The sequence below is a fragment of the Capricornis sumatraensis genome, chromosome 3 (assembly GCF_032405125.1).
Source record: "Capricornis sumatraensis isolate serow.1 chromosome 3, serow.2, whole genome shotgun sequence".
Lineage (NCBI taxonomy): Eukaryota > Metazoa > Chordata > Mammalia > Artiodactyla > Bovidae > Capricornis > Capricornis sumatraensis.
This window is the reverse complement of record NC_091071.1, coordinates 48814985-48830781: the sequence shown is the minus strand read 5'-3', so window position 1 is coordinate 48830781 and position 15797 is coordinate 48814985. Positions and strand designations below refer to the sequence as shown.

At 40.2% G+C, this 15797-nt stretch overlaps 1 protein-coding gene across 2 annotated transcripts in view; it reads right to left on the bottom strand.

The window, feature by feature from the left end:
* SAP130 (Sin3A associated protein 130) overlaps window positions 1-15797 on the bottom strand; it is a 74025-nt gene that overhangs the window by 40844 nt on the left and 17384 nt on the right. For both annotated transcript variants that reach the window (XM_068967632.1, XM_068967633.1), the window contains exons 8-12: window positions 12059-12206; window positions 11805-11895; window positions 11508-11612; window positions 7759-7900; window positions 5487-5608 (exon numbers count right to left, since the gene is read on the bottom strand). In XM_068967632.1, coding sequence (XP_068823733.1) covers window positions 5487-5608; window positions 7759-7900; window positions 11508-11612; window positions 11805-11895; window positions 12059-12206 — 608 coding nt within the window. The remainder of the gene's footprint in view (window positions 1-5486; window positions 5609-7758; window positions 7901-11507; window positions 11613-11804; window positions 11896-12058; window positions 12207-15797) is intronic.

Here is a 15797-nt window from a genome sequence, read left to right as displayed (position 1 = left end):
TGTTAGCTCCCTGGTGGCTTAGACGGTAAAGCCTCTGCCTACAATGTGGGAGACTTGGGTTCAATCCCTGGGTCGGAAGATCTCCTGGAGAAGGAAATGGCAACCCACTCCAGTAGTCTTGCCTGGAAAATCCCATGGACAGAGGAACCTGGTTAGGTTACAGTCCATGGGGTCGCAGAGAGTCGGACACGACTGAGCGACTTCACTCAAGGAGAAAAACACTCAAAAATCAAAACAATTTTTCCACGTTCAAGATCTAAACTCTCAATTTAAAAAAAAAAAGTGCTATATAAATCTCTAAGCATTGACGTTTTCTCCACCTTACTTTCTACTAATTTGAGATGATCTTTCTGCAGAAATAGCATTAAAATGAGAAAAAGCAACCATTTATTAAAGGCCAAATGTGAGCCAGGCAACTATGAAATAATTAATACAAACTTTTGCGATCTATCCAGCCTCCAAGTCAAGAATCTTTGCTTTAATTGATAGAAAAACCACTATCAGAGGAATTTCTGAAATATAGTAGTTATTAATTTTAAATTCTAAAATATGCACTTGGGAGAGAGAACAATCAACCTGTCCTTTTTCAATCATCTACTGTGTACATTAAAAACTGACTCAACAACAAAACTGAAAACACAAGGTTCCCAGGAAGAAACAAAAAAAGAAGGGATTTCTCACTATTTGTGGAAAGAAAACAAACAAGACTTTTCTTCTCAGAAAACAAATCTGGAAAGATATATGTATCTTCCATGTTCCCTGCAGTGTTACTTACAATAGCCAAGATATGGAAACAATCCATGTCCACTAGTGGATGAGTAGATCAAGAAGATATGGTATACACACACACCATGGAATAACACTCAGCTATTAAAAAGGAAAAAAAAAACTGAAACACTGCCATCTGTGACAATATGAATGAATCTCAAGGGTATTGTGCTCAGTGAAGTCAGTCACACAGAGAATGACAAACATCATCTGACCTCACATACATATGGAATCTAAAATGCAGAAAATCACAAACGGAGCCCCTGGATAGGGAAAACAGACCGGTGGTGCCACAGGCAAGGGCAGAGGGCGGCTGAGACAGGCTAAGGTAGTGAGAAGGCATGAACTTCCAGTTAAAGACATTAAGTTATGCGGATATAATGCACAGCAGAATGATTACAGTTAAATATACCGTATTGTAAATCTGGAAGTTCCTAAGAGTAGATCTGAAAAAGTTCTTATCACAAGAAAAAAACCAATCTGGAACTGTATAGTGACAGATGCCAGCCAGACCTGTGGTGATTATTCTGCAATATAGACAAATAATGAATTATTATGCTGTACATGCGAAACTAAGGTATGTCAATTATATCTCAATTTTGGAATTTTAGAATTTCTTGGCAGAAAAGCTACGACAAATCTAGACAGCATATTAGAAAGCAGAGACATTACTTTGCTGACAAAGGTCCATCTAGTCAAAGCTGTGGTTTTTCCAGTAAGACATGTACAGATGTGAGAGTTGGACCATAAAGAAGGCTGAGTTCTGAAGAACTGATGCTTTGAAACTGGTGTTGGAGAAGACTCTCGAGAGTCCCTTTGACAGCAAGGAGATCAAACCAGTCCATCCTAATGGAAATCAATCCTGAATATTCACTGGAAGGACTGATGCTGAAGTTCCAATACTCTAGCCTCCTGATGTGAAGAGCTGACTCAATGGAAAAGACCCTGATATTAGGGAAGATTGAGGCAAGGCAGAGAAGGGGATGATTGAGGATGAGATGGCTGGATGGCTCAATGGACATGAGTTTGAGCAAATTCTGGGCAATAGTGAAGGACAGGGAAGCATGGCATGGCAGTCCATGGGGTGGCAAAGTGTCAGACACGATTTAGTGACTGAACAACAAATACTTCAATTTTAATAATATAATAAAAATGTTTTATAAATGACAAATAAAAAGGTAAATTATTATGCATTAAGAATAATGAAGTGATAGAACATGTAAACTTAAAAGTCCCTGTTACAGTACAATTCTTCCTTTGTAGAATACACACAAACACAATTTCCAGAGCATTCTAGTTTCTTCCTGAGAAGTATACCCATGGTATTTCTGTTACACAACAGTTTTTGGTCACTTGCCTGCTGTAGAACCTGCAGTCTAGTTACTGCTACAAGCCTTTTTAAGACCCAATCTTATTTCACACTTTATATTCTCACCCACACCGTGTGTGCGTGCGTGCTCAGTCGTGTTTGACTCTCTGTGACCCTGTGGGCTATAGCCTGCCAGGCTCCTCTATCCGTGGGTTTCTCCCATGGAATACGGGCTGCCATTTTTCCTCTTCCAGTGGATCTTCCCACCTCAGGGATTGATCCTGTGTCTCCTGCATGGGCATTAAGATTCTCTAGTACTGAGCAAGATCTAATCTTATTCCACACTTGGCATTCTTACTCACACTATGCTTCCACCAAAACGAAACCACTCTGTTTTTTCAAGCACATATTTTAGTTAATACTTTATTCACAGACAGAACTGTGCTTTTCTCCAGTCCTACCATGGCTCTGCCCTATCCATTCTGAAAGATGCTTCCCAAATGTCATTTCTTTTAGGAAATCATTCCTGACCTCCAACCTGACCTTCTCAAGTAGAAATAACCTCTTAACTCAGAAACAGCGTGGCTTTGCTCAAGTCTCTCTTGTGAGCTTGAGCATATTATAGTATCTTTTCACATCTCATCTCCTTACTAGACTCTCAGCTTGTTGAAAGCAACATCTGTTTATAAGTCAATTTTAAAGCAGAGTTAGCATAGGATCTCACATAGAATTTCAATAAATATTTGTGGAATTAATAAATGAATGAATAAACGAATGAATGAAACAGAAAACACCTCTGCAACAAGTGAATTTTCAGGAACAATATGAGAGGGAGCAATTTCTTGCAAAATATATAGATTATATACCTATGCTGCTGCTGCTGCTGCTAAGTCACTTTAGCCGTGTCCGACTCTGTGCGACCCCATAAACAGCAGCCCACCAGGCTCCCCCGTCCCTGGGATTCTCTAGGCAAGAACACTGGAGTGGGTTGCCACTGCCTTCTCCAATGCATCAAAGTGAAAAGTGAAAGTGAAGTCACTCAGTCGTGTTTGACTCTTCCCGACCCCGTGGACTGCAGGCTACCAGGCTCCTCCTTCCATGGGATTTTCCAGGCAAGAGTACTGGAGTGGGTTGCCATTGCCTTCTCCGTTACATACCTATAGCCACACACATATATATACAGTTACATATACGTGCCGTCACTTCAGTCATGTCCTAATCTTTGCAACCCTATGCACTGTAGCCCTCCAAGCTCCTCAATCCATGGGATTCTCCAGGTAAAAATACTGGAGTGGGTTGCCATACCCTCCTCCAGGGGATCTTCCTAGCCCAGAGATTGAACCTGAATCTCCAGCACTGGAGGCAAATTCTTTACCCCCGAGCCACTGGGGAAGCCCTATGGTTATATATAGTTATATATCTAGACTTATATATTCATCTCTGCACCTAACCTATAATAGACCAAAAAGACCTCATCTGTAAAAGCAACCAAGACCACGAACAATTGTTCTAATTACCAAAAACTATATAGTAAAGTGATCCATATTTGGCAAGATCAGAGCCTATTATATACCAATTTTCTTGTTCTGTTCTTGACTTAAAAATATCTGTTTTAAAATAAGCTAATAAATTCATGATACTTGAAAACAGGATACTGTTAGCTGGTTTCTAAATGACTTATTCATTTGTGTCCATCCATGTGCAGACTTACATGTTTGACAAATACTACGCTACCTCTCATCTGCACCAACAATGATGGTTTGATATGGGAAGAAATACAGTCCTGATTGTGCTCTTTATTCTTCTGTGTTAGTGTCCATCAGGGCTACTGCAGAGGTGAAGGAAGAATGCTGCAGACACAGATGACTGGCAGGACCCCCAGTACTTCACAGTGTTCTTATGCAGGATTTTTACAAAGTTCATACGTAAGTGATAGTATCTGCACAGTCACCTTTGGCTCAAGAGAGTCTGCATGCTCTTTTCAGTTGGTTAGCGTTCAGAGAAATACCCAGTGGTCATGAATGATTGATGCCTTCTCCAGAAAGGCGAAACCACCGCACTGTTAGGGAAGTAACAATGGGCTGAGCTAGTGGATGGAGGAGGGAACCTGAAGGCAAGTGCTATTACTGATAAAGAGACTCAGAGTTTTCAGCAATCAGTGTAACACATACTCACACACAGACATGCTTCTACAATACTTTTAGCATCCCACTTGTGGCGACAATCAATTAAACAAGGTTTTACTTTATAAGATTGCTAATAAAGAACAGTTATGAATTCCTTTTAAAAGAAAGTTTTTAAAAACAAATATCTCCTCCCTCACCCTCAGCAAAAAAAAAAAAAAAAAAAATCAAAGCGCACACACAAAAAATGTAGAGGTGGAGGAACCTGTTTCCAAAGCTGTTTAAACATCCCAGTGTTTGAAAGCTTTAGATTAGTGCTGTCCAACAAAAATATAATACACGCTATTTTAGATTTTCCAGTAGCCACATTAATATAATAAAATATAGGCCAAATTAATTTTTATGATACATCTCTTTTAACTCAATATACCCCAAAAATGATAATTTTAAAATAATAATCTTAATAAGAGTTATTAGTAACATGTTATAAATTCTCTTTTCCATATATGTCTTCAAAATTCAGGGTATATTTTACTCTCAAATCACATTTCAATTCAGAGACTAAATTTTTATCAGAAATACTTGATTTCTATTTTGATTCCATAAAATCAACAATTTTGCAAGAAGTAGTTTCATACTGCTAAGTTGTTCCAAACATATTTGAAATTTCTCTCATTTTAATTTAAAACAAAAAATTCAGTTCTTCATTTGTGCTAGGTCCACTTCAAATGCCCAATGGCCACAGGCAGCCCTGGCTGCAGCCCTGGAGGCACGTGAGAAGGACAACGGCTACAATCTGATAACCTGGCTTTCTCAGGCCTACAGTGAGCTCAAGGTCTCACAGCAAAAGATTACACGAACCTTGCAGTTTAAGTATTGTTTACTTTGGATTGGCAAAAAGAACACTATTAACAAGACTGGATGGTTAATGTTGAGCATAACTGGGCTAACATTAAAAACACAACAAATAACTCATGAAACAGACACCCCATAAGAGTACAGCTTTATTCATTTTTAACTGCACTACCATCTTAAGGTATAATAAAACTTCATAATTATCCTCAGGGTGGGATAATATCATGCTAATATCACTAATAAGTAACAACCTTTTACAGTCATAGAAATGGTGATTCACAACCTTAAAGCTTTAATCTCCGCCTTATCCGACTCTGAAAATTGAAGCTAGAATCTTTAAATTCATACTAGTAATACCCACTGATCAATTTCTATCTCACTGCTTGCAAAAACTAAAATGTTAAAAGTCACCGTAACAGTGGGGTTCATACCTGGATACTGTCGGATGGTGGACACAGAGCTGGTGATTGGGGTGTAGGTGTGAGCAGCCAGTGGGTATGCAGAAGGTGGGTACGTTGGGAGAAAGTACTGGAACTGAACAGGAACAGATGGTCTACAGATGAACACAGATAATATGAACCAAAATGGTCTATTTCCTTCTTTCCCTTCAAATGGTCCTATCACCTACAAACTCTTCATACTTTTAACTGCCTTACCAACATTTCTCAAATTGTGTCCCAAACAATTATATCAAAGGACACAGACCTAGAGAAAGTAGTATTTTAACATTGATGGACCTAGAGATTATCAATATTAAGTGAAGCAAGTCAGAGAAGACCAATGTCGTATATCATTGATATTTGGGATCTGAAATATGACCCAAAGGAGCAAAATGGAAACAGGCTCACAGAAGTAGAAAACAAACCTGTGGTTACAAAAGGGGCGAGGGGGTGAGGAGATGTAAACTGGGAGTTTGGGATTACCAGATACCAACTACTATATATAAAATAAACAACATGGTCCTACTATGCAGTGTAGGGAAACATATCCAGTATTCTGTAATAAACCATAATGGAAAATAATATGGAAAAAAATGTATACATACACATCTAACTGAATCACTTTGCTATATACCAGAAACTAACACATCACCGTAAATCAACCATACCTTGATAAAAACAAACAAAAAATCCCCAAGCTGAGAAGCGTTTCTAGGGGTGGGATGGAGAGGGAGGTGGGAGGGAGGTTCAAGAGGGAGGGGACATATGTATGCCTATGGCTGATACATGTTGATGTTTGGTAGAAACCAACACAATATTGTAAAGCAATTATCCTTTAATTAAAAATACAAAAATTTCATTATAAAAAAATAAGCATTTCTATACACCACAGTAATCAAACACGAGTATTTAAAAAGGATCCAATCATGAAATCACTTCATATATGCTGCCGGGTTCTCACTGGGAGGCAGGAGACATGAGCCACAAATACAGAACGTTGGAGGTAGTGGGGTTGGACCAGAGGCACCTGGATGTATTAGTGTTAAAAATGCTATCTACTTCCTACGTCTCCTGCTAAAGCACCTAGAAGAAATGACAGTCCAGTCAAGATAAACAGATCTAATGCCTAGATCTTGGTTCTAAATGATGAAAAGGAACCAGGGCTCAGAGAGATCAAGTTCAAGAGGAGCTTCAAGTATTTTGTTGTGGTGAGAAGTAAGGAAGGGCTAGAATGACCAGGAGATAGTAAAACCCACAGGAACTAGCCTGAAAGGGGCTCCCAAAGGCCAACCTGGAGACAATTTGAGCATTAAAACAGGTGACAGTAATGGAATATAACTATGAATAAACAAAACCAAGTCCATGAGCCCATGTGGATTTTAAAAAATAAAATACACAACAAAAGAAATAAATGAGCATTGATAAAATTTCTTTTCATGAGGATGTCAGTCGATAAACATAAAGGAAATGATAAAAAAAAAATCACTATCTTGCAACCATCATATTGCAACCATCACCACATCCAAGCCAATAATCAATGGAAGCAAAGACTACTGAGTAAAAGCTTACTGGGGAGTAGGATATCTATAGTCTCAGGTATTCCCATACAAATTAGTTATTTACAAAGAAGAAAAACATAGCTTTACAGGAGAAAAATCTGACAAACATCAACTTCATGAAGCAATGTTGACACAACCAATAATGGGAGGACAGCAGAGCATGAGCCCTGTGATACATGGCTACGAGAAGAGCTTATCCCCTAATGGTGTTCAGCCCCAAAACGCACAGGCTAAGTCTAACTGTGCGGAGCAGCCCAACAAGCGCAAACTGAAGAATACTCTGCAAAAATAACTGGCCAATCCATACTCTTCTAAATGTCAATGTTGAAAGAGAATGGAATGCTAAAGGATCATTTCAGATGCCCATACTGCGGTTAAATAAGAACAGTTTTGTTCCCTGGAGGAAAATGGGAAATTATAGTTAGGTATAAAAGGGTCGTGATGCTGTCACCCTTACATTCAAAATGGCTCAAAATAAATTAAACCGAGAAAAACACAAGGCAAAAAAAATGATACTAGAACATTCATCAAAAGGAGAATAAGTAAATACAGCACAGCTTCATTCATAAAATTAAAGAAATTAAAGAAATTATTGGATTTTTAGCGGTAAATTTGAAAATAAGGAAATATATGCCATATTTGTGGGATAATTTTACTGGAAAATCAAAACAATTGGTGACATGATGGGGCACATTCCCTCCTACCTATTATCATTGCGGGTTTCCATGGCCACAGGATTTGGAGAGGCTCGATGTCCTGAAATGGGAATCAGGCTACTCCTCTCTGCAGGGTAGTCAGGCTGGATCCGAGGAGACGTGTGTGTGATTTGCTGAGGCACCACCTTAGCTACGAAAAAGTATTATCCAATTACATTACTGCTCAAATGCTTCTACTGGCATGCCAAAACATTCTCAGCCAGGAAGAATCTTAAGAATGCACATAGTAATAAGAAGCCTAGATTTTTAATCAAAATAAAAAATGAAAAGATGAGTACCTATGGGTTTAACTGAATTATTTCAACCTGATAATACACTGATACATTCACAACTGTTACATGTCAAAGCAGGATTCAATATTAATACTTTATCAAAAACATCAGCGAGCAGGCCCTTTCCCCCGACCTGGCTTCCTGGAGACTTTTTTTTTTTTAAAAGGAGAAGACTTAAAAAAAAAGTGAATACAGAAATGGCAAATACTTTTGATTCTTCTCCAGGGCCCATAACTAATTAGTAATAATGTAGCTAATTAGTAATGAGATCATTTCAAGCTCAGTTTTCTCATCTATGAGGAAGTCTTCTTTGGATGACCACTTTATTTTTAAAGTCTCTTGAGTGTCCTGTGATTTTGCATATTTTATGGCAAAAATAAAAATAGTTTTCAAATGTTAATTCCACCTGTATAAAGACCCAACCCACAGCAACGACAGGCACACAAACACCTGTGTGCCTGGGAGACGGGATGGTGTCAGCACATCACCCAAAGAACAGCACACTGAACACCAGCACCCTGCCACCGCCCCGTGCCCAGCTATCTTCCAAGGAAGGCAGCGGGGGACGTCCCTGCAGGAAGATGGGTGGGATGCCAAGTTCACCACTGACGATGGCCCCTGATGTCTAATGCAGACAGAAGTTGGCATGGTGCACTTTTCATCAGCAGTAAGTAGAGTCTGTGCTGAGTAAAAAGCAACTAAGCCTTGTTTTGTCAGTATGCTCATAAAAGGGAGGAGACAAAATAATGCTTCCAATAGGGAAGTAGCTGTCATTTGGCAGAGTAGCTAAGCAGAGGTTGGTTACTACAAACACATACATGAATAATATTTTTACTTTTTCCTAATTAAAAATCATGTCTTGAATTATTAAAAAAAAAGAAAAACCCTTCAGGAAAATCACAAAGCAGAAATCATAAACTGGGGCTATTTTCAAAGATAATTCCTGTTTCCTGAACACCATGATCACCTAATTCTGAGACCACTGTCACGTGTAGAGAAAGATAAGGATGTCATTCAGGTGGAAACAGGTGTTTATGGCAGGAAGGAACCCTATGCTTACGGTTAATCAGACTTTTTTCCCCTGACCCAATACTCTCCTGTTAGTAACAATGGCGTACAATACTTAATCTCACCTGGAGAAAGCAAGTGACACAAAAAGCCACTAGGTGGCTTTAATACACCTCTTATGCCCCTAACTTGAAAATCAATACTCCGAGGGTTCTGATCTGGTATCCCTTCTCAATCGAGGCACTTCTATACAGGAATCCTATTATGATGTAACAAATATTTGGATTATCACACAAGAGGAAAACAAAACTAGAGCAAAAATCCTGATGGAACTTAGACAGAATCACGGTAAGTGGCAGATGTTTAAATCTGTTTGGACACGTCTGTCGAATGATTTTCATATCTAGAATTTGGTAAATGGTAAAACATCGAAGGCAAATGAGCTAGAGAATATAACCACAGACTAGAGTTAGAAATATAACCACAAATACTCAGGAGAGGCAGAAAGTTGGTAGGTTCAGCCAAATGAATGAACACTATTTGTCTCCTAGTACTTTTGGTGAGTTTAGTTCCACAGTATTACTCTTAGGAAGATACAGTGATATTAATAAAAACTGATCTCCAAATAATTCTTCACAGAGAGGGTTCAAGACACAACCAGAGACCCCCTCTAAGGTACACAGCTCCTCTTTACTGGTCTGATTTTCTTCATAGCTACACATTCCCTAGTGAGACTCGCGACTATAAAAATGAAAAGAATGGGCTTGGCTCTGACTTTATACAGTGCTGAGGATGACTGATGACACTGTTAGGTATAGCCAGAAAACAATCTGAAATGACAACATGGAGCAGTCAGCGATCTTCTTCAACATAAGCGCTTTAATGCTAGATGCACCACCCTCAAACTTCACAGAAGTGATGTTAAATTCAGAGGGGTGGGAAAGAAGTTTGGGCTCTCTAATGCCAAGCCACAGTGAGCAGGAGCGCGAGAAAGACCACAGTAATCTTTCACTAAGAGCATTCTGTGGGGCTGGGCACCAGTTTAGGGGCTGGCAGCAAGAGTTTCCTGGGTCCTACTGATATTCTGGAAATGTGCCCTCAAAGCTTGCTAAGAGGGCTGTGGAAGCTCTAGCCTGTCACATGCACAAAGGAAGGACGTGGGGAGGGAGGGCCCACCTCAGAGCTGGGACACAGCAGGCAAGGGAGTCCCACTTGTGTGTCTGGTCACCAGGTCTCTACTTTGAAAAGTACAGCATGTTATAAATCCAGCAGCTGTCTCGTATCTTTAAGAGTGAAGGAAAATAAGACGGCACACTCACTGTTACAGAACCAGGGCACAGTCAACACTACCAACCTGAAACCTGTGACTTGCAGGTTAAAGAGTGGTGTGTTCTGCCTCGCACACCACAGTTTCTGCTTTGGAAGCTCTGAAGTGAGCTATCAGCTCTGAGGATGAGTGCTGGCAACTTGCAGGCCAAACCTTGCTGATGCCTGTTTTGGCCCATGAGCAAACAATGGGTCTACATTTTTAAATGGTTGGGGGAAATGAAACAGAAGAATATTTTGTGACATGTGAAAATGATATGATATTCAAATTTCCATGCCCAGTAAAAGTCTTACTGAAACACAGCCACACTCATTTGTTTATATATTGTCCATAGCTAGGTGGCTGCACATACCCATGAGGCCTGCAGAACCTGAAGCATTTATGATCCGGCCCTATGGAAAAAGCTTGCCAGTCTCTTCTCTCCATCACTCAAATCTGGCTGCCAAAACCTTCACAGATTTTTTTCCTGGCTACACTGAATGGCTTACAGGATCTTAATTTCCTGACCAGGGATCCAACCCAAGCCCTGACAGTGAAAGCGCTGAGTCCTAACCACGAGACCACCAGGGAAATCCCTCAAAGATTTTTTAATAATGAAAATACACACGTATTTAAAGGGGGAATAAACGAAGCCTGGAAGGAATTTTAGGATGGTCATGAAGTACTCTGGGTGTCACTCAAGACAAGAACCTCAGGGAAGTGACTTGAGGTTTAGGATTCTTCCCACTGTTGCATCACCCAGAGATTTTTCCCAAACAACCTATCAGTGTACAAGTTCCTTCCATTCCTGATTTTTGCTTCTCTCTTGCTTTTCCTGTTGTTCCTCTCAAACTTTTATCAGTGAAGTTTATTTTAAAAGGTACACACAGAAGAGGCAAAGTTTGATAAGTAAGTCCAAAGTGGAGCTAAAATAGTTTATTTTGAGCTCTCAAAGACTGTTACCTCTTCTTGCTCTACCATCAAAATGCCAAATCTGTATGTCAAATAATATTCAAAGTTTAAAGTCAGTGTTGCTTTGAAAATTAACAATTAAAAAAAAAAAGTCAACACTAGCCATCTATATGAAGACCTGGTCAGATGGGCTGAAAAATTCCTTGTAAGCTTCTGTCTGCACGTTGCATGACACTTACCAACTGGTATGTTTGAGGTGGTCACGGCAGTAGCATGGGACGAATGTGAGGGCATTGTCATGGTAACAATTGTACTTGTGGGAGCTTGTGTGTGCGACACTGATCCTGGAACAAGAGAGAAAGGGAAATTCTTCAACAATGGCCTCTCTGCATACATTACATACTCTCAAAATCCCAAGATTTTGGGAAAAGTTAAGAGAATTTTTCTAGCCTAATTCTCATTCTCTGCCTGAAACTGATAAGTAAAAATGGAACCCTCCTCCTTACCTGGCAGAAAGGGCAGGGCTGCTGACTTACCGGCCGTGGTTGCAGAAGGAATGGTGTTGGTTGCCAAAATAGGAGCTACTGTGGCTGCAGCCACTGGGGTGCCAGTGCTGAAGATCGTTTTCTGTGTGCGGAACAGCCCATGACACAATTACAAGCAAGAACTCCTCCCACTCATGGCCTTTACAAGCAGCCATTGCCCGCAATGCGCCAGCCTTTGCGCCAGACTTGCACAGCTCTGGCCTGGCCCACGGAGCACGCAGGCGGCTCCTCCCCTCTGGCTTTACCTGCGCCACGGTATGCAGCTGCTGCTTCGGTGTCCCCAGCGCAGGGTGAGACGGCAGTGTGATCCTAGTTGTCACATCCCGTGACTGGGCGGGGCGCTGAATACTGATGGCTCCAGACGGCGGATGCTGGAGAGACAGAGTTGGCCGACTGGGGAGACAGAAAAGACATGCCCATCTATGACTTTTCTCCAGACACGGACCAGGCAGTCTCGTGCAAGATCCTAGTCAGAATGTTACTTTTTCACATGTCTATGAAGTCCACAGGTGAACCAACAAGCCGAGCTGCCCATCGATTTTCTCTCTTTAAACTGCCATAACCTTTCATCTGGAAAGGTATCAAGATGTGTGCGATCTAAGTTGCTTCAGTCGTGTCTGACTTTTTGCAACGCTATAGACTGTAGCCCACCAGGCTCCTCCGTCCATGGGATTCTCCAGGCTAGAATACTGCAGTCAGTTGCCATGCCCTCCCTCCAGGGGATCTTCCCCACCCAGGGACCAAACGCATGTCTTTTATGTCTCCTGCACTGGCAGGTGGGTTCTTTACCACTACTGCCACCTGGGAAGCCCATGAACCAAATAAATTAATCCTTAATCATCTGAGTATCTTCAACATTAATAATCAACACTCTCTGACAATCTTGAGCAAGTATTATTATAATAAACACACTTCACTCTGTGAACAAAGTGAAGATAAGGTTCTAACTGTTATGAGGAAGATTACAGAAAACCCTGATTAACAGAGGTTTAACCTTGTTCCCTGAAGCACTTCTTTCTTCCTCCAGTTTTATATCACCCCTTACCACATGATAAAGTTACAGTTATGAAAGGCTAATAATTGAAAAGGATATCAACACAGACAGCATGTCAAATTAACTGGCAGCAAGCTACTGAAATTGCAAAAATGGTAAGATAATTGAAGCTGAATTCCAATCAGAGAGAGGGAGAATGGGCTATTTAATAAATGATGCTGGGAAGACTATGTAGTCATTTGAAAAAAATAAGACTGAATCCCTACCTTCACACAGTACACCAGGATAAATACGAAAATAATGAAAGGTTTAATGGAAAAAAAGAAAACAACACATGAAAAAAAGATAGAATTTTTTTTTATAGCCTTGGAGCTGGGGAGAGCTTTCTAACAATCTAACAAAAATTTGAGATTTCTGGTCTCAAAATCCAAAAGCTATAAAAGATCAATAAACTTAACTCCAAACAAATAAGCAAACTTCCTAAAACAACTACAAGCAAAGCATCATAAAGACTCACAGATGAAAGTGTAGTCTTATATACTAACAGCTCCTAGAAATCCACGAGAAAAATAACAGTCCAATAAAAAAAGAGGCCAAGGATATGAATACGCAGTTTGCTAAAAAGAAAACAAAAAATGGCCCCTTAACAAAGCGCAAAGACTCTACGTCTTAATCAGAGGAAGAGAAATGTAATTTAAAAGACACTGATATAGCATCATTCACCTATCACATTGGCAAAAATCCCCAAAACTGACAGTGTACTCTTACATTGTTTAAGCTGTAAGGGAACAGGAAATTTTAAATATTCTGGAGGCAGTATAAATTGGTACAAACCCTAAGGAAGGCAATTAAGACACAGGTATCAAAATTACAATCACACTCACCTTGTGATCACTTTTGGGAATTTATCCTACAGATTTCTTGCACACATGCATAATGACCTAAGTATAAAGTTATTCATTGTAATATTATTTATGATAGTACAGGACAGGAAACAAACCTCAAATTCTTTTATACAATTAATCATCACATTGCTCCTAAAAGAACAATGAAATTCCACATACTGAAATGGAAAACTTTCAATATATGTTGCCATATATATATATAAACCAACCCAAAGAGGAATATATGAATTATGAGACTCACACGCAGCCAGCTGCAGTAAGAGAGCAGCTTAGGAATCCACGAATTATACAATTTTGGGGGTAAAAGGATAAAAGTTAAGAACTGCATTTGAGTTTGACTGCAGTTATGAAACACTAGAAGGATACCCCAAAAGCTATTAACATGTTACTTTTCAAAGGCAAAGGGAAAGGATCACAGGAACTTAGCAGATGGGGGAGAGAGGAGTGACACTCCTTACTGCACACCTTTTTATGCTTTTGGAACCATGTGAATATAAATTAGCAGGAAGAAGACACGAAAATTTGCTGTAAAGGTGATGTGACTGGGATCTCATGTATCCAAACTAAGCAATGGTTTCACCATAGGGATCCTCTCTCAAAATGCTTTAAAATCAGACCTGGTGGGATATTAGTGAATAGATTTACAAACTGAATTTAAGAAATAAAATCCAGTATAGTTCTTTAAAGTGAGGAGCATACTCTGACCCAGTAAACCAAAATGGTCTGTAACAGTGGGAGATGACATTAAAGTAGAACCTGGACCCTGCCCAGTTTCAAGATCCAAGAGGCAAGGCATGAACTAGGACTTACACAGATACAGATAAGCTCCACTGGGAAACTGTGTTGTGAGACTCAGGAAGAGAGAAACTGCCATCTTCAGCAGTGCATTTTCATTGGCAAGAGAGAAGTAATGGCAAAAACCCCTCAAAACAGCATCCTGAGTCTTCAGGAAAACTTCTAACCCAGTAGAGAGCTCAGCCTGTAAGAACCAACTACAGATGGCTGGTGGGTCCAGAGTAAGTTCATCCAAAGATTAGGATTCAGAAAAGAACCAGCACAGTATCTACCTAAAGATGGTGCCAGAAAAAAGGTGGACAGAAGTGAGGGTGTCCACTGTAAACGTTCTCACCAGGCAGATGGAAACTGTGCCATGAATTAAGAAACTGAGTGACATACCTGCTTCTAGGGAACGAAAATGCAAAGCAAAGACCTAGGAGCTCAGTGGAAGCAACAACGAGAGAACAAAAGCAGACAAAATAAAAGGGCAGCACTCGAGAGAGAACCAGAAAAAAAAACATTCAGCTGCGTCAGGAATGAAGGCAGAATTCGCAGCAGAGCTTGAGACACAGCGCTGAGGGTTTGGTAAGGGGCAGAAAAACCATGAGAAAGTAAGCAGAGTCAAGAGAGGAAAAAAATAGTTTAAAAGGATTAGACAAGGAAGTTATGCAAAAAGATCCAACAAGCACAACATCGGATGTTCCTCTCCACCCCAAAAAAATAGAACAAAATCAAATAAATATAAAAAGATACAATTCATGAAAACTTTCATATAGTGTTATTGTGCAGATTAAAAAGGCACATCATGTTCCAGAACAAACCGATACATAATGGTAATGGTGAAACATGTCCTACTAAAGTTCTTGAAATTCAAAGACAAACAAGGTGAAAAAAAAAAAAAAAACAGGCTATAGACTACTCAGCTCTAGAAAGCAGAGGGAAAATATCTCATGAAAATACTCATGGGAAAAAATACGGAAACCAGGACTTCCCTGGTGGTCCAGTCGTTAAGCACCTGCCTGCCACTGCAGGAGAAACAGGCTCGATCTCCGGTTTAGGAAGACAGCACATGCTGCAGGGCACCCAAGCGCATCTGCCACAACTACTGAGCGCACACTCTAGAGCCCACGAGCGGTAACTACTGCAGCCTGCGCGCTCCAAAGCCTGTGCTCTACAACAAGAAAACCCACAGCAATGGGAAGCCTGTGCATCCCAACTAGCGAGTAGCCCCTGTTCACCCCAACTAGAGAAAGTCCATGTGTAGCAATGAAGACCCAGTACAGCCAAAATGAATAGACAAATAAATAA